Source organism: Notamacropus eugenii, chromosome 4 (assembly GCF_028372415.1).
Source record: "Notamacropus eugenii isolate mMacEug1 chromosome 4, mMacEug1.pri_v2, whole genome shotgun sequence".
Lineage (NCBI taxonomy): Eukaryota > Metazoa > Chordata > Mammalia > Diprotodontia > Macropodidae > Notamacropus > Notamacropus eugenii.
The window spans coordinates 98,193,704-98,213,088 of NC_092875.1; the positions used below are offsets into that span (position 1 = coordinate 98,193,704).

Consider the following 19,385-nt stretch of genomic DNA (forward strand, 5'->3'; position numbering starts at 1 on the left):
TAGAGTAGAAGGAAAGTAAGTTTAGGGGAAAATATTCAAATGGTTAGAGGGATTCAGAAGGAAGCAAAGGATTTTAAGAGGTAAAAGTTAAGAGGACATGGGTGGTATAGTCAGAGTAAAGATATGGGAGACAGGAGATCAACAGCAAGTTGGCCAATATCCTTGAAATATACTACATAAAAAGAAAGTAATGTGTAAGAAGATTTTAAGCAGTAGGAAGTGAAGTTGTGAAGAACCTTAAATGTCAAGCAAATCCTGGAGGTAATGGGGAGCTACTGAACATTATTGATGGGGGTGATCAGACTGTGTCTAAGGGAAATTAATTTGTCAGTTGAGTGGAAGATGGATGGAAGTGAAAGGAAACTCATGACAGGAAGACCAATTTGAGGCCACTGCAATAGTACAGCTGAGAGGTGAGGAAAGCCTGAATTAGGGTGGTAGTTGTGTCCAAGGAGAGGGACATAGAAGAGAGATGTTGTGAAGGTAGAAGCCATAAGATCTGGCAACAAAATGGTTGTGGAGGATAAGTAGGAGGGAGGAGTCAAGGGTGGCACAGAGATTTCAGGCCTGAGTAACTAAGAAGGTGGTGATACCCTTGAAAGTAATAGGGAAGTTCAGAGGAAAGGAAACTTTAGGGGGAGTAGTAGGGAGAGATAATTATTTCTGTTAAGGATGTATTGAGTTTGGGATATCTACAGGATATCTAGTTCAAAATGTCCAAAACCACTTGGAAATGTGGGATTGAAATTCAAAAAAAGAAACAAGGGATAGATACATAGATATGAGATTCCTCTGCATAGAGATGGAAATTAAACACAGGGGTTCTGATGAGATTACAAAGAAAGATTGTATAGAGAGAAAAGAGAAGAAGGCCAGGATAGAGTCTTAGGAAACATTTATAGTTTAGATGTATGTTAAGCATAAAGGTCTGACAAAGAGGACTGAGAATTGCAGTCAGACAAACAGTGTCAACAACGCAGAGAGTATAGAGTGTCCAGGAAGGGGAAAAACAGTTATCAACAGTGTCAAATGTGAAAGAGAGTAAATGAAGGATGAGGACTGAGAAAAAGTCATTAGATTTGGCAGCTAAGAATCATCGAAGACAGTAGTTTCATCACTGAATTTTGAGGTTAGAAAAAGCCAGATTGTAGAAGATTTAGAAGAGAGTGAGAGGAGGGAAAGTAGAGGCACCGAGTATAGAAAATTATTTCAAGGAGTTTAACTGAAAGAGAAAGAAGTACGGAATGCTATCTAGAGAGGGTACCAGGATCAATTAAGGGTAGTGGTCACCATCTTCCCTGTTGTTGTTTTGAGCATGGAGGAAACAATGATGCTTTTGTAACCAGCAAGGAAGGGTCCATTAGACAGGGACAGATGAAATTTAGAAAAGGAGGAGGAATAATCTGCTGTAGAAAGCAGGAGGGGACGAGATCAAGGATGCATTTAGAGGAGCTGTCTTGGGAAATGAGAAGGGTCACTCCTGTATTAAGGTGAAAGAGAAAAGAGTAGGGATGATGTCAGAGAGGTGCAATTGAATGGATAGTCTCGATTTTTTCAGTGAAGTGTGAAATGAGGTAGAGTATGAGCTGAGAGTGCTGAACAGTAGAGTTGCTTCAGAAGTGCTGAGAAGGTTTCGAAGAGTTATGATGGTGTTTGGCATAATAATTATAGGCAGGTAGAAAGATTGCTTTACTATTCTGAAGGCACAGTTGAGATTAGCTAACATAGATTTGTACTGGGCCCAATCAATGTGGTTTCATGGCTTCTTTCAGATCCATTCAGCATTAAGTGAATAGGAAGAAAATAGTCAAGTAATGGAAGGAGTTCATGATTGTCATGAATGTAGTTTACCAAGGCATAATTGGCAGAAGGACAAAGAAGCAAGAGATTATATAGTAGAGAATTATATAGAATTAAGTCACTAAAGTATTACAGTTGAGAAGGGAAGAGTATACCCTAGGGACAGGGGGAACCTGTGTCTTTGAGGCCACATGTGGCCCTCCCTGGTGTAGCCAATATGGGGGAGATGTCTTGGGAAAGCAAAAAAGCTAGAAAAGCTGAAGGTCCCTACGAAGACTAAGAATAGGTGTATGGGTCATAAAGCATAGGGAAAGATAGGATGATAATATATTAGGACAAGAAGAAGGAATTTAGGAGCTAGTTAACATGGGAGAGGATCATTTGTGGTAGATGGCAAAATCCAGAGAATGACAATCTTTCTGTGTAGCTGGGGTAAAAAAGAGTAGTAGGTCATGGAAACTGAATGGATTAAGGATATGGAAAGGTAAAGCTAAAAGTTAAAATTTGAGGGAGTATCAATATATGTGTTAAAATCTCCTAGCATGGGTTGGAGTAAAGAGAAAGACTCAGAGACAGGAAAGAGAATGACCTGGAGGTCAGTAGATAACAGCCAACAGTACCTGAGTAAGGATGGATAGCATGAGCTACAAAGGATGAGAGAAGGCAAATTTTGACTCCTTCACCATGACCAGGGAGTTGGGAGGCATGAAAGAAAATGTATCTAGTGCTCAGAAAGGTGACTCATGTCAAAAGGAGGGGATAAGGATTCAGTGATTGCTAAAAGATGAAGGGAATGGGAAAGGAAGTGGTTTAAAATAAAAGTATGTTAATGATGGAACTGGAATTCCAAAGCATCTGAGTGCCCTCCAAGTTTATCATTACCCTTCCTAAAATGTAGCACCAGAACTGAATACACTACTAAGACATAGACTAACAAAAGCAAAGAACAGTGGGATTAGGATCTCTTCTAATTCAGGCTAGTTGGGCCATGATGCCTCCCATAATTTAGTCTAAGATAGTATTGAGTTTAGTTCACACTTATTTTTCTTATGACAGTTATCTCTCCATAACTCCTGTATCTTAAACTTCTGAAGATGATTTTCAGAGCACAAGCAAGAGATATATTCATTGCTATTACATTTCAGTATATATGCCTTTAGATCTTATATCTGTTATTTAACATATATCCCCAAGCTTTGTGCCTTCTGCAGATTTTATAGGCATGCCATCTAGAAATCTAATCTAGTCATTGATAATAGTGTTGATTCTCTTAATTGTTAATACTCCACTGGAGACCTCTGAAACCATTTATAGATACTCCTTGGAGTCAACCAATCAAATGATTCTGAGACATTATCCTCATCTTTCCATTTTGTCTGCAGTGATAGTGTGAGAGAATATCCAGTATTTATAGATTGCCTACTGCAGTGTCAAATACTGCTGGTAGAACTGGAAAATATAAAAAAGATCAACCAAAGCTAGTTCCTGACCTGTAGAATTTTGCTATCTGGTACAGTAGATAAGACATGTGCACAGATAATGATAAGAGAGTACTTTAAGAAAAGGATAAATCAGGAGCTATCTGAATACAAAGGAGGGAGTGATCACTTTTCCCCATGGATTTCACTTAGCACTTTGTTTTGTACCTTCTCTAGCAAGCTTATGATATATTATGATATATGATATATTATTGTGTATTACAGATAATTAAGTGTTTTTCTTATCTCCCTAGCAGACTCCAAGAAGATGGTTTGGCCAATGAATTAACAGAAATAGGGAAGCTAGGAAGAAGGATATTTTTGGAGGAGAGGGATAAGAAAATGAGTACAGTTTTGTACATGATAGGTTTGGAGTGGAGCTGCCCAGTGGGTGCGCAGTAGTGCCAGGAAATGACACTAAGATGGCCTATGAGGTCCGTTGTAACACTGAGTCCATGATTCTACGCAATGAAGTGAAAAGACCTCTAGGAGGAGATTGGAACTTACCACATTTGGAAGTCATTCACATAATATTTTACAACTGAAATTATGGGCATGGAGACAATTGTTGAGGAAGAATAGTTGAGAGAGAAGAAAGGTGAAACAGAGTCTTGAGGAACTTTGGGGTTTGAGAGGAGTAAGGGAACCCAGCAAAGGGCACAGATAAGGAGCAGCAAGAGCGATAAGAAGAGGAGGAGGGCACAGTGTTCCAGGAGTCAAGAGATGAGAACAAGAAGGAAAGGGATAGTCAAGAGTGTAAAATATAGAAAAGGTCAAGGTGCAGGAGACTGTTGAGTGTTGTAGCTCTTTTTCATTATTGATAAATAATCAGCCTACCTTATTTCCTGCTTAAATATATTTTATTGAATTATTTTATACTGTTCATACCAAACAAATCATCTTTAGTAACATGCTGCAGCCAATTTATGCTGGCCATAGGTCATAGAATGATAAAATTTTAAAATTAAGAAGGGGTATCAATGGACATCTAGTACAACCCAAACCTGAAAAAGGAAATTCCATTATTCATTACCCTCCAAGTCAGTGAGGCAACAAACATTTATTAAGCATTTGCCATGTGTCAGGTCTTATGGTAAACACCTTGGATACAAGGAAGAGTATACTCAAACAAGTCATCTTCAAATGAGGGAGACAGCAGGCAGACCACTATGTGCATAAACAATGCATATAGTAGGTGGAAGGTACTCTCAGAGCGAAGGCCCTAACTGTGGGTAGAACCAGGAAAGACCTCTTGTGAAAGGTGGGATTTGGGCTGTCTTGAAGTAAGCCAGAATAGCCAGTGAAAAGGGGGCAGTAAGGAGTTGGAACCTTGAAAATCTCAAGCAAAGATGAACCTATTACCACTTCATTCCACAACTGTAATTAAGATTTCCCTGGTGTTATCATTGCCCCTGGTTCTGCCTCCTGGGGGAAGGGTAGATCAAGTTTGTGTTGTAGACTCTAAGAAAGGTACAGTTTAATTTTTGTCTTTGTATCATTAGCATCTAGAACAGTTCCTGGCACATGTTGAATTAAATTGAAATTTAATCTCTTTTCCCCTTGATAGCACTTCAGAGACTTGTTGCCATATTCCCCCTTGATTTCTTGTCTAGGCTGCTCAGTTCTTCCCACTTTATGCTTTTTCCTTTCTCTGTTGATGTCCTCCAATGCCTTTTCATGGCATGGAGGTGATCCTGGGTCCTTGAAGACTATGTCAGTGAATTGCAAGCTTTGGCAGCTACTGCCAAGCTGGAAAGGCTTTGCAGACAGGTCTGGCAGTGGTCTGTTCAGCCTATGATAGAAGGGTCTTCACTATTGACCATGAAGTGTGGGACTTTGGGGCTTTTATAACAGCTCGTAGAAATGTGAAGGATGATTTTCACTTGCTGGACTTAATCTGTTCTCTGTGGGATCTGGAGGGCCTTTACCTTCTCTGGCTGAATTTTCTATGTGTCTTTGTCTCTCTAGGGAAGAGATGCTCCTGTAGAAGTTAGACATCTTTTCTTCTTGAGCAAGAACCTCCCGTCCCTTAAACCAAGAGAAAAATGACTCACCTCAGAGGACACCACTTGATCTACCTCCTGGTACTTCTAACTCTTTGGACTGGAGATGGCTGTCAGGCACAAAGGGCAGGTATGAAGTCAAACCATTTCCTGAGCATAGAAAATAAATGGGGGAGGCAGTTAGGTCGTGTAGTGGTAAAGCACACGGAGCCAGGAAGACCTGAGTTCAAATCCAACATCAGACACTTACTAGCTGTGTGAGCCTGGGCAAGTCATGAAATCTCTGTTTGCCTCTGTTTCATCTTTTTTAAAATAGGGACCTTCAAGCTCTTCTGAGCCTAAATCTAGGGCTATTTCCATACTGTGCTGTCTACTCTACACATCACATCCAAAATGTTAAAGTGCATCCATTCTGTTTTTTAATTACAGCCCAGTCTTCTGTATTTGCCAGCAGTATTAAAGGTTTGCCTGTAGATAGTTCTGAGTTTGCTGCTTTAAGACAATTCTTCTTGAACCCATTTATCTCAGTCCTTACAGTGCTTCAGGGTGAAACTGTTTGCACCCTATCTAAAGTGATGATAAGCCAGGCTAGATTTATCTGGCCTCGGAGTTGGAGATGATCCTACTGCTTAGAGTTTCAGAAATAAAAGAGAATTTAGACCATATAGATCAGCCTATAAGTGAAGCATGAATTTTCTCAAAAGTATACCTGATAATAATTCAGCCTCCAGCCATAAAGGACTGACTATCTCCCCAAAACAGCCCACTGCACTTTTGAGCTTCTTTAATGTTATAGGAAGTCTTTCCTTACATTAAGTCAAAGCCCACTTCTGCAGTTTCATTCCCTTCCCATGAATTGTTCCCTGGGAACAAACAAGTCTAATAGCTCTTCCAAGTGAGAGCCCTTGAAGTACTTGGAAGGTAGCTATCTAGTCCCTTTTCCAGGCTAAACATCCCTAGGAATCACGAACATCCTTGAATATCCTTCAACCAGATCAGCTAAGGCATAATCTCTAGTCATCCCCATAATTTAGCTACCTTCTTCTAGATTTGTTTCACTTTCTCAATTGTCCTTTTAACATGTACTATCCATATCTTCATATTAGTTGAGCAGTCTGACTGGGGAAGAGAATGATGAAAATACTTCCTTTCTTCTGAGTACTTTTCCTCTTCTTAATAGAGAGATCTTATTAGCTTTGCACAACTCCCATATCATAGTGTTCACTCATACTGAACTTGTAGTTCACTATAATTCCCAGATCCTTTTTCATGTGAACTGCTATCTACTATCATTTTCCCTTTTCATACTTGGGCCTTTTCTCTAGCTGCCCCCAATGTGTGGAATGTTGTCCCTTCCTCTCCTTTTATGAAGTTCCTTTTTTCAGTCATTTCAGTTGTGTCAGACTCTTCATGACCCCATTTGGAATTTTCTTGGCAAGGATACTGGAGTGGCTTGCCATTTCTTTCTCCAGCTCATTTTTCATATAAGAAAACTGAGACTAACAGGGTTAAGCAACTTGCCCAGGGTCACACAGCTAGTAAGTGTCTGAGGTCAGATTTGATTCAGGAAAATGAGTCTTCCTGACTCCAGGATTCTAACTACTGTGTTATCAGGCTGCCCATATCAAATTATGATCATTTTTTAAAGCCCAGCATGGTATATGTAGTATATTGGACTTTGGGTCAGAATCAAATTGATTCTGCTTTTTTACCTGCATGACTATGTGTAGGCAATGCCTATTCTTTAGGCTTCAATTTCCACATCTGTAAAATGGAGAGATTGGACTAGATGATGTCTAAGTGTTCTTCTATTGGCTCTAAGTCCTAGAATTCTAAAGACATTTTCCCTTAGGAAACCTACTTCATCCTCTTGTTTGATAAGGACCTTTCCTTTCAGACTGGTTGGCCCTTCTCTAATGAACTTATCTTGAAATGTTATGCATTTTAGTTAGGTGAGTTTTTGTTATGACCTCATTAGATCCAAGATCTAGCACTTTCTAGTCCAGCCTTCTCATTTTAGAGATAAGAGCATAAGAATATTAAATTACTTGTCCAAGGTCTCACAGAATATCAGAAGCAAGATTGGAACCAGGTCCTCTGGTCCAAGAGTAGTGCTTTCTCCACTGAACATTCTGAGTTCCATGAGGGCAAGGATCTATGTTCTTCTCAAAGATTTTGTTCTTATCCACAACACCAAGCATAGTGCTGTGCACGTAGTAGGTACTTAATAAATGTTTACTGCTGTTATATAGCTACTTTTTTCGTACTTTCAGGTGGTTGCTTTGTCAGTCAACAAACATTTATTAAGCACATAGAACATAGAATAGTGCTAGGCATATAGTAGGCCCTAATAAATACTTGTTGACTGACTCCTTTGTGCCAGGCACTATACTAAGTGCTGGGGTTACAAAACAAAAACAAAAACAAAAAAATGCAAAAAACCACAAAGAGCTCACAGTCTAGTGGAGAAAAGTATGCAAATAACTATGCATAATGATAAGTACAGGATAAATTGGAGATAATCTAGAGAGAGAAGACACTATCCTTAAGGAAGGTCAGGAAAGCCTTCTTATTTTAGAAGGTGGAATATTATATGGCATATGAAGGAAACCAAAGAAGGTAAGCGGTGGGAAAGGGGAGCGGAATTCTAGGCATGAGACAGTCAGTGAAAATGCAGTTAGAGATGGAGTGACCTGTGGCTTCTTACAGCATCAAAGAAGCCAGGATCAGAGGGGACCAACCTGAACCACCAAACATGACTAGGGTCTTAGGACTTGGAAAGCATCTTGGAGGTCTTCATATTGAACTGCCTCATTTTACAGATGGGGAAAGTGCTTTTGTCCAGGGTCACATTTAAGTAATTGGAAAAACAAGGATTAGGGCTCACGTCTCTTGCCAGTCCTCTTTCTACTTCATTCCACTCCCTCCTTTAATGCAGTTGATTCTTCTGCTTTTTAACAATATTATACTGAAAACCTTTGTGGATTACTTTGGATGAGGCGGTCTAAACAATATAAAGCTTTGCTGCTTCTAAGGCTTCTGGCAGAGGTTTCTTTGGCCCCCCCAGCTATAATTATGCCAAATGGGAAGAAAAACTAAGCACCGCTGAGAACAAGAGAGTGACCATCTGTGTTAAAGATAAACCTCTTAAGGAATTATCTGAGTCAACACATCTGGGCAAACAATCAAAAAAATGAATCCTGTTGTGGATTGGGCTACCTTCAGGTGGATCAGCTGTGCTAAGAAAGGGATTTACTTTAGGTTGAATATGTATCTTAGCATGAATTTTAAAAGCTACATGTGAGCAGATGCTTTTCAAAACAATTGTTAATATTTAATAAATTCTTAAAAGCCCTTTGACAAAATGGTATGCAAATTAAAACAACCCTATCACCTAATACAATGAATTGGTAATTAAGAACAACTTAAAGTAAGAAATTTAAAGGAAAAGATACACTTGTTCATTGTTGGCAGAATTGAAAACTAATAGAACAATTTAGAAGGTTATCTGGTTATACAAATTAAAGTTGTAAATTGTCATATCTTTTGACTTGATCCCACTTTTGGGAATATAACCTGGGAGGGTTATCTGTTAAAGGGAACTTTGTAGCAATGGTGTTTGAAATTGCCAAAAACTAGTTGCAACTTGACTGTCCAATAGTAGTGGAGCAATTGTCCAAATTTTGGCATATTAATATAATAGAATACTGTAATGAAATTAAAAGACACATGAATGAGAAACATAAAGGAATATGAAGATATGCTTATGAAAAGATAAGCTCTTATGAGAAAAGCAGGAGAACAAGATAGATAATAGATACAGCTGATCAAAGTGAAAGTGGATGAGAATGAACAACAACTCACAATGAATGCATAAATGAATGAATGAAAAACACTACTGTGTTCCAGGCACTGAGCTAAACACTAGAGATATAAATAAGCAAGGAATTTAAATTCCTGTAATGTGGGAAGATATCATTTAAACTGGAGCTAGAAAATGGTATAAGAAGAGAGAGAAGATTACCTGAGGGAAGTTTGGGAAGTGATTCTGTGGTCTGATTTTTGGATTTTTGGAGTCCCAGATGCAGAAAATAGGTTCTCATGGCAATTGGATGAGGAGGACAGCAAGAGTTACAGGTGCCTTAGTTTGGAAATGGTCAGGTAAGAGTATGTTGGCCTGTTTTGGTCAAGTAAAGGCAGCATCTCTCACCTATCAAAACTTAGGGGTGAGGAGACTTGGAGGGGATGACTGAAAGGATATATTTTATTAATTAAAATTCATTTACTTACAAGTGAATGGCATCAACATACATTTTAAGTGCTGAAATTGATGTTTAAATTCATAATTTTTTAAGCAAAAAGCTAAAAAATGAAAATCTTCCAACCTTCATTAATTCTAGAATCTTAGCACATAGACGTAGGGCTGGGGAAGCTTAGGCATAGAATGTTACAACATAAAATAGACCAGTCAGAGCTATAAGGGACCTTAGAACATAGAGTAGTAGACTTACAGACATGAAATATTAGAACTTTACAGCAATGATGTTAAATTCAAATAGAAACACATCCCTGACAGCAGCATATAGACTTAGAAAACCACAAAATAACATTATTAGTGTCGTATTTATTTATTTATTTTGCTAAACATTTTCCAATTACATTTTATATGGTTTCTACTGGGAATTTTAAGAGCCTTAAGTTTGATACCTTTGATGTGAAGCACCAAAAATCAATTAGAGATTATCAGTGTCTGGAGTTCTTAAGCTTTTTTATATGTGTCATAGATCCATTCTCTCCAGTTGGAGAAGCCTGTAGATCCCTCCTTAGAAAAATTTTTTTAAATTCATGAAATAAAATAGGGTTACAAAGAAAACCAGGTATATTGAAATACATTTATTGATTGTTTGAAACAAGTTCATAGTTTCCAGGTTAAGGAACTGTGTTCTAGTTCAATCCCCTCTGCAGAACAGGAATTTGGTCCAGGCTGTGTCAAAAGATATTTAGGTCATTCATTCCCCAGTTGATAAATGGCCAAAGAATATGAACACACAGTTTTCCAAGGAAGAAATTAAAGATATCTATAGTCATATGAAAAATGCTCTAAATCACTAAATCACTAGTGAGATGCAAATCAAAACAACTCTGAGGTACCACATCACACCTCTCAGATTGGCAAATGTGACAGAACAGGAAGATGATAAATGTTGGAGAGGATGTAGGAGAGTTGAAACACTAATTCATTGTTGGTGGAACTGTGAGCTGATCCAACCATTCTGGAGAATAATTTGGAACTATGCCCAAGGGCTACAAAAATATGCATACATTTTTGACCTAGCAATATCACTTCTAGGACTGTATCCCCAAGAGGTCATAAAAATGGGAAAGGGTCCCACATGTACAAAAATATTTATAGCAGCACTCCTTGTGGTGGCCAAAAACTGGAAATCAAGGGACTGCCTGTCAATTGGAAAATGGCTGAAAAAAATTATGGTTTATGAATGTAATGGAATACTATTATGCTATAAGAAATAATGAACAGGAAGACTTCAGAGAGGCCTGGAAAGACTTATATGATCTGATGCTGAGTGAAAGGAGCAGAACCAAAACTTTGTGCATAGCAGTGACTACAGTGTGTGAGAGTTTTTTTTTTCTGGTAGACTTAGAACTTCATTGCAATGCAAGGACTTAAAAAAATTCCCAATTGTCTTTTAAGGCAAAATGCCTTCCACATCCAGAGAAAGAACTATGGCATTCATTCTCAGAATGGAGCAGATCATTTTTTTTTGTATTACATTTTGGTTTGTTATATGATTTCTTCTTTTCATTTTAATTCTTCTACACAGTATGAGTATAGTGAAAATGTATTTAATAGGAATGTATGTGTAGAACCTTTATAAAATTGTATGCCATCTCAGGGAGGAAGGGGGGAGGGAGGAGAGAGGGAGAGGGGGAAGGGTGTGGGGGGGAAATTAAAAAATAGGGAGGGAGGAAGGAAGAGAAAGAAAGAAAAAGAAAGAAAGAAAGAAAGAAGGAAAAGAAAGAGAAAGAAAAAAAGAAAAGAAAGAAAGAAAGGAAGGAAGGAAGGAAGAAAGAAAGAAAGAAAGAAAGAAAGAAAGAAAGGAGAGGAGGGGAGGAGAGGAGAGAAGAAGAAAGAAATACAAATTAGATATAAGAAAATTTGGGTGGGAAGGCCCTAGCATCTGGGGAGATCAGGAAAGATCTCAACTGTAGTGCTTCAACTGAGACTTAAAGGACACCATAGATTCAAAGGTGCAAAGGTGAAGAAGGAGAGTATTTCATGCATGTTGAAAAGGCACAGACTGAGAGCTGTGGTGCCTAACAGTAGCACTGTATTACTTTGTGCGAAGAGAATGTACGTATTGATTGGGTTTATATTGTGAAAGTCTTGGGCACTAAGCAAGGGAGTTTACTTTTTCATCTTAGAGATAATAAAGAACCATCTGAATTTATTGAGTAGGGAAGCAACATGGTTATATCTGTGCTTTAAGAAAATGCACTTCGTCAATACAAGATGGATTGTAGAAAGGAAAGGCTTGAGTTCCCAGTTAGGAGTCTTACTATAGCTCAGGAGAAAGGTGATGAGGGCTTGGATCAGGATGGTGGTTGCTATATGAGTGGAGAAAAGGGGATAGATGCAAGATATATTGTGAAGTAGAAACAAAATTTGACAATTGACTGGCTATGTGAGGTAAGAGACAGTGAGTTGTCAAGGATTATATTGAGGTAGGTAACCTGGGTGACTTAGAAGGATAGCATACCCTGAAAAGAAACAGGTAAATTTGGAAGATGGGTGGGTTTGTGGGAAATCATAATAGCTGATGTAGAACTAGAATTGAGGTTGGATATATAGATTTGGGAATCATCAGAATGAACATGATACTTTGCTGTTACCAACGCTGGCTGCTCCTGCTGGTGTGTGTGTATGTGTGTGTGTGTGTATGTGAATGAGAGAGAGAGAGAGACAGACAGACAGACAGACTGTGTTCAGGAATAAAGATTTGGGAGGACAATCACAGTTAGAGGGCATGATATGGATGATGACCCAGCAAAGAAGGAGAGGTCAAATGTCACGCAAACCTTATGGCAAAATTATTTAATCTCTTTGACTCCACTTCCCCTTCTTTAAAATGGAAATAATAATATTTTGTACTACATATGGCACAAGATTATGTTGAGGAATATTCTCTGTAAACCTTGATGCAATATGAGTTGTTTTTGTCATTGTTTCTTAACCAGTGCTCATGATTTGTTTTATCTGTGTGAGGATTTCTCAGTATGAAAAATCTCTCTATAGATGAAAATCAGCATTTCATCTATAAGTTATAGTCATAGAAAATTGTTGTTATATTATAATGTGTGCTTTCTTCTATTTCTACAGGGTGCAAAAATGTCCACTATGACCTAGTCTTTATCTTGGATACGTCCTCCAGTGTGGGCAAAGATGACTTTGAGAAGGTCCGGCAGTGGGTGGCCAACCTGGTCGAGACCTTTGAGATTGGGCCAGACAGGACTCGAGTAGGTGTGGTTCGCTATAGTGACCGGACCATCACTGAGTTTGACCTCGGGAAGTACTGGACTCGAGAGGAAGTCAAAGCAGCTGCTCGAAACATTAATTATCATGGAGGAAACACTAATACTGGAGATGCCCTCCGCTACATAACCACACACAGCTTTTCCAAAGCGGCTGGTGGGAGGCCAAGTGACAGGGTCATCAAGAAGGTTGCTATCCTCTTGACTGATGGGAGGAGTCAAGATATTGTTCTAGATGCAGCTACAGCTGCTCACAAAGCTGGTATCAGGATATTTGCTGTTGGTGTTGGGGAAGCCCTGAAGGAAGAACTTGATGAAATTGCTTCTGAGCCTAAGTCAGCCCATGTATTCCATGTCTCAGATTTCAATGCCATTGATAAGATCCGAGGGAAGTTGAGACGCCGCCTTTGTGAAAGTAAGTAAAGCATTTCTTTGTCTTGTCTTGTGTCTTATGGAATATTACTTATTTTGATTCAACTCACCAGACATCTGTTAAGCGCTTTGTATTCAAAGTTCTATATTCATTGCTGTGGGATAGGAAGTTTAGATGAAATATAGTCCCTACCCTCATGGAGTTTACAGTTCAGGAGAGACACGCTGAACAAAGAGTATCTGAATTTCAATCCATGCTATGTTTATATATTGTTTGTGTGATCATAGACAAATCACTCAATCTCTATAGTCATAATTTTCTCATCTGATAAGAGAGTGAGTTTGACTAGGTAGAGCGCAAACGAGGGAAAGATGAATAGAGTTGTTCCAGGACACCAAAATTTAGAGGACTCTCCATTGTGGGCAAAGATGACTTTGAGAAGGTCTGGCAGTGAGTGACCAATGTGGTAGAGACTTTTGATATTGGTCCAGGCAGGACTCAAGTGGGTGTGGTTTACTATGATATCAACTACTTACAAGAATAGCCAAACCCAAGCTCCTTCTATCTCTACCTCACCAGAAGTGGCCAGTTCTTCATCAGCATAGAAACCTTATCATATTGTTAGGGGTGTTTCCTCTCTACATTGGTCACAACTCACAAGGGGGAAAGCTCCTCCCAAATCATAATATTGCTCCTTTGCACCAAAGATAGAAAGGACTAGTCATGATTTTAGAACTAAATTATCTCTAAGGTCTCTTTCAACTCAAAATTATATTAAGGAGAAACAGCAGATCAAATGCTTAATGTTTTATGTGTTTTTTGGTGTTATTTGTGATGGTTTTCAAAGCTTTTTCTTTGAAGCTGGTTTTACAGTCCTAAGTTTACAAAAAAGGAAAGTGAGACCCAAAGTGAGTAAATGACCTGCCCACATTCACACAGCTAATTAGCAGCAGATCAAGTGTTCAGTTTGCTCCTCCACAAAATGTCCCTTAAAGATCAAGTATGGTGTTATTATAGTCTGTGTATGACAGGCACTGAAGGTAGCATTAACTAGTTTAAACTTTTCCAATAGTCTGAAATTTCATGAGGCAGTATGATGTAACGGATATAGTTCTGGACTTACAGTCAAGAAATCTTAGATTTTAATCCCATCTCAGACATTTACTAGTACAGAGACCCTGAACACATCATTTAACTCTGCCCCAACTTCTTCATCAGTAAAATTAGGGGGTTGTACTTGACTGCTAAGGTTCCTTCTAGCTTTCAATCTGTGACTTAGTAATCTCAGTTAAGATCCATACAATGGGATAAATTTGTCATAATTTTTAGGAGCTGATTCCCACAGAGGACAATTAAAATTTGCACGGTAGAGTTATGTATCTGTAAATTTCTTTTTGGAATTCATTGCCACCATCTTGTTGTCTAAGTCCTTTCCCTGACCTGGCCTTCGTTTCTCTGTTTATTAAATGAGGGGTTAGACAAGGTAATCTCTGTGGTGTTAAAGTTTTCCCATCAGCTGGACTTCAGTTTTAGCCTCTGAGTGCTTCTTTAGACATTTGCGAATTGAGGCTCAGGCAACATGAGTAACACATCCATTAATCCCAGAGGTTGAGAGTTTGACGTCATCAGCTCTCCACTCAAAGGCCAACAGGGAACAGTGAGAAGGCAATTTCCCTTCAGTTTCTTGGCCCTGATTTGCCAAGACGCACTCAGCAAACCAGAACTGGGAATGAAGGGGTGAGATGTACTAAGAACAAAATGGAGCCCAGGTTTCAGGCCAGAGAGTGGTGTCTGATGTAAATTGTCAGTTGTCATTCATCAAGGCATGGACAGGCTGGGTGGGCACAGATATGGTGGGGGTGGTTGGACTTGAGTCTAAATGTATACTAGAGGTGTTTAACCACAGTATAGCTTAGGCATGCCAATGACTTATTAGCTCATAAAGTCAGTGAATATCAGAGTTACAAGACTCCTTAGAATATAAAATGTCAGAGCTAGAAGTCTTGTCCAAGTTATCTATGTTACAGTGAAGGTTACTGAGACCTGGGCAGCCAGGTGGTGAAGTGCATACAGCACCAGGCCTGGAATCAAGGAGGACCTGAGTTCAAATCTGGCCTCAGACACTTGATAGCTATGTGACCCTGGGCAAGTCACTTAATCCTGTTTGCCTCAGTTTCTTCATCTGTAAAATGAGCTGGAAAAAGAAACAGCAAATCACTCTAGTATCTTAGCCAAGAAAATGAGGTCATGGAGAGTTGGAAATGACTGAAACAACTCAACAACAAAACTGAGACCTAGTAATATGAATTGACTTCCCCTGAATAAGAAAATTTGAGTTCAAATCTTTAGCTCCACCACTTACTATCTACCAACCTATATGACCTTGAGCAAGTCATTTCCCCTATCTAGGCATTAGTTTTCTAATCTATAAATTGAGTAATTTACAATAGATGATCTTGAAGATGCTTGAAGCTCTGAAGTTCCTATGTCATTTGATTCTAGCTCACCTAGTTAGAGGTTTGGAAAGGATAGCAGCATAGCCATCTCTATTTATTGATGGTTCCATGTCCCATAAGATTTCAGGGATGTCAGGACAACCACTTATCCGAGAGTCTTTTAATTAACATTGGCCCTGGAGATTTCCATCATTCATGTTGACTTGGATTAGTCCTCGTGTTCAGAAGACCACTTTCAAAATGTATGCATGTTACTTGAGTGTGGTAATATTAATCTCAGGCAAATTAATTAGAATGTGTCTGAGTTGGGGGGAGGGAGAGAGCAGAGCCATAGAGGAAGGAAACCTGAGATAGATAATGTTTGTTGGGATAAGGGTAAGGTCTACAGATTTCTATAATCTGTAGAGAGTAATCCAGTTTGTCTGGGGCATACCCTGCGTAGAAGTCACTAATAGGAGTTAAGCAAGAAAAAAAATCACATGAAACAAGACTGTAAAAGGCTTTGAATGCCAGGAAAAGAAGTGTGTACTTTATCCTCTGAAAGAGTTGTGAATCTCTTTTACAATATCCTTGACATATGATCATCCAGTCTTATCTGAATGGGCACAGTGTTTAGCGTCTGGATCACTAGTTTTGTATTCTCTCTGTCTGCTGCTTTATAACATCTCCTGCAGGGTTTTTATCTTGACTCTTTATCTGGGCTACTCCTTGATTAAGAGAATGTGGCATTATCCTGATAATCTCTTAGCAACCAGTGGATATCATGAGGATACTAGATGTCTGAGAGATGGCCTTCTGAGGGGGAGAGTACCTAGAAGAAGACCTTGAAGATAAATTTCAATTAATTCAATACAGTTCAACAAATATTTACTTTAGAGGCAGGGCAGCTAGGTGATGCAGTGGATAGAGCACCAGTGCAGGAGTCAGGAGGACCTGAGTTCAGATCTCACCTCAGACACCTGACACTCACTAGCTATTTTACCTTAGGCAAATCACTTAACCCCAGTTGCCTCATCCTGGGTCATCTCCAGTCATCCTGATGAATATCTGGTCACTGGATTCAGATGGCTCAAGTACAAGTCATATCCTTATTTCTCTGGTGGTATGGTCTTCTTTGGCAATGAAGGACAAACACATAATTTAGAGGCAGCCTGGTGCAGCAGGGGTAGAAGAATGGCTTCTGAGGCAAGATGTCCTGGGTTCAGGTCTGTTGAACTATCTCTGCATAACTTAAGGCAAGTCATTTAACCTGTTCAAGGTAACTCCCCAAGATTTCTTGCTAACCTGCAGTGGTTTTTGGCCAAGGAATTTCTTTTATTATTGGATTCACAGATTTCTCTTTATCCCTCTAAATATTTATTTAATGTCTATATACAATGCACTAGGGGGAATACTGAGGTGCTCACAAGGATTATAGTCTAGTAGGAGAAAAAAAGATATATTTAAGAATTATCTATAAGTTAGAATGTGATATGTAAAGGAGAGGTACAAATAAAGCCCTTTGGGGTCAGAGAAAGAAGAGATCCCTAAAGGATCAAGGGACCAAAAAGTCCTCTTCAAAGTGGTAATTTGTTCTTTACAGCCTTTTTAATCAGAACATCTGGAAAAGTATGGAGCTATCCATTCCTCAGCCCACCCCCAACTTCCTTAATATTTATTAAGTGGAAGGATTTCAGTAATCTGGAGAGCAACCAGAATAAGAAAGGACCTGGAGATCATGCCATGTGAAAATTGACAGAGGAGCTAAGTCTGTTTAGTCTGGAAAAGAGAAAATTGGCATAGTGAGGGAGAATCCAGTGGCCCTGAGCCTTTCAGTCATCTGGAAGAGAGATTAGACTTGTTCATTTTGGCTCCTGAGTGCAGAACTAGATAGAAGAATGTTGAAGAGAAGTTGCAAAAAGGCAATTAGAGCTAGCCTAACTTGAATGAGCTGCCTCTGGAAGTAGTGGGTTCTCTCACATCAGTCTTTAAGCAGAAATCGTGTGGCCACTTGTCAGGAAGTGTTGAGTCAGTCCACTCAACCAGTAGAATTTATTAAGTGCTTACCTAAGTCTCAACTAAAATCCCACCTTCTACAAGAAACTTTCCCCAGTCCCCCTGCATTCCAGTGCCTTCCCTCGTAATTACTTCCCATTTTTCCTTGTTTTTAGATATTCGACTACAAACAAATTAGATTTTAAGTTCTTTGAGGGTAGGGGCTCTTTTGCCTCTTTTTGCAGGCAGTAGGTTCTTAATAAATGTTTATTGATTAATTGTTATTTGGCAGGCACTATACTAAGTGTGAGGAATACAAATGGTACTAGAAAGAAAGGTAGTCCTAGTCCACAAGGAGCTACCATTATGAAGAAGCCAATCCATAAAAGGAAGCTGAAAAAGTGAGGAGTTAGGAGTAGGGAGGATGGTATTCAGTAGCTCAGTAGGGAAATGGTAGAGGAAGTCTGGGGTACAGCCTGGAGAGTGGCTGGCCAAGGCACTTCCTTAAGTGCAGTTTCTGGGAGGAACCAGAAGGGGCTTGAGGGTTCATCCAATGTCTGAATTCCAGAGTAGGCATGAGACTTCAGGATGAAGGACTGGGCCTGGTAGAGGAAGCCTAGTAGTGCAGCCTGGAGAAGAACAAGAGGAGGGAGGTATGGGTTGGACTAGATGGTTATAGAGGGTTCCTTAGAGACAATGGGGATGATACAAAGTTCAGAGAAGATCTACTCCCTACCCTCATGGAGTTCTCTAGTTATTAGGAGATTTTAAAAAAGAAAACATTTTCTACAATCTGTAGAAAGTAGTCCAGTTTGGCTGGGGCACACCCTGTATAGAAGGCAATAAAAGGAATTAAGGTAAAAAAACTCAAATGAAACATGATTATGAAAGGCTTTGAATGGCAGGAAAAACAGTTTGCACTTTATCCTCTGAAAAAGTCATGAATCTTTTTTCTAATATACCTGGTGCATGATCACCCAGCCTAGTCTGAATAGGCACAGTTTTCATCGTCTGGGTCACTTGTTTTATATTTTCTGTGTCTGCTGCTTTAAAACATCTCTTGCACTGTTTTTATCTTGACTCTTCATCTGTACATATATGTCTTTTCTGCCCAATTAAGCTGTGAATCCTTTAAAGGCTGCTCTTATATCTTGTACTTCTTGAATGCCCTGTGGATTGTCCAGGCAACATTCTGCTGTAACAGATGGGCAGACTTGGCAGAGATACATGTGTTATGGGAATTTTTGATTTCCTATTATTCCTCTTGTGTCTTTTTGTTAATATTAACCTCACTTGACCAAAACCTCTCCCATGGGATGTAAAAATTTACTTAGATAAGAATGTTTCTCAGATAAGAAACCAGAGGAGGAATCTCAGCTCTTCCTTACTCTGTGACATGTAACTCTTCCTCCTCAATTATTCTCTTTGTGAATTCTCTAAATGTAGTTTAATCTGTAACCTGACACAGTTCGCCTATAGTGGTTCTTTGATGAAGTTTGTTTTCTTAGGGGATATAGGAGATTATGATGGTTTAACTAAGTTTGTTTGACTTTCATGACTTTAAAGAGAGTATGGGATTATGAATCTATCTTCTCTTTAACTTTTATGGCAAAACAAAATTGTAATATGTAAAAGAACTATTTTTTTCCACTGCTGACATAATTTTGCCTATAGGAAACTTTGTCAGAATCCTCATGCATGTTCAGGTTTTCTCTGAAGCTTGAAATTATGTTTGAGTATAATAATAAAA

General features: G+C 39.0%; 1 protein-coding gene across 1 annotated transcript in view; it reads left to right on the forward strand.

Moving 5' to 3' along the window:
- The window catches only part of COL22A1 (collagen type XXII alpha 1 chain), a 627,027-nt gene that overhangs the window by 49,646 nt on the left and 557,996 nt on the right, over positions 1–19,385 (forward strand). Inside the window, exons 2-3 of the mRNA XM_072602989.1 lie at positions 5,247–5,411; positions 12,681–13,247. Coding sequence (XP_072459090.1) covers positions 5,324–5,411; positions 12,681–13,247 — 655 coding nt within the window. The 5' untranslated portion in view covers positions 5,247–5,323. The remainder of the gene's footprint in view (positions 1–5,246; positions 5,412–12,680; positions 13,248–19,385) is intronic.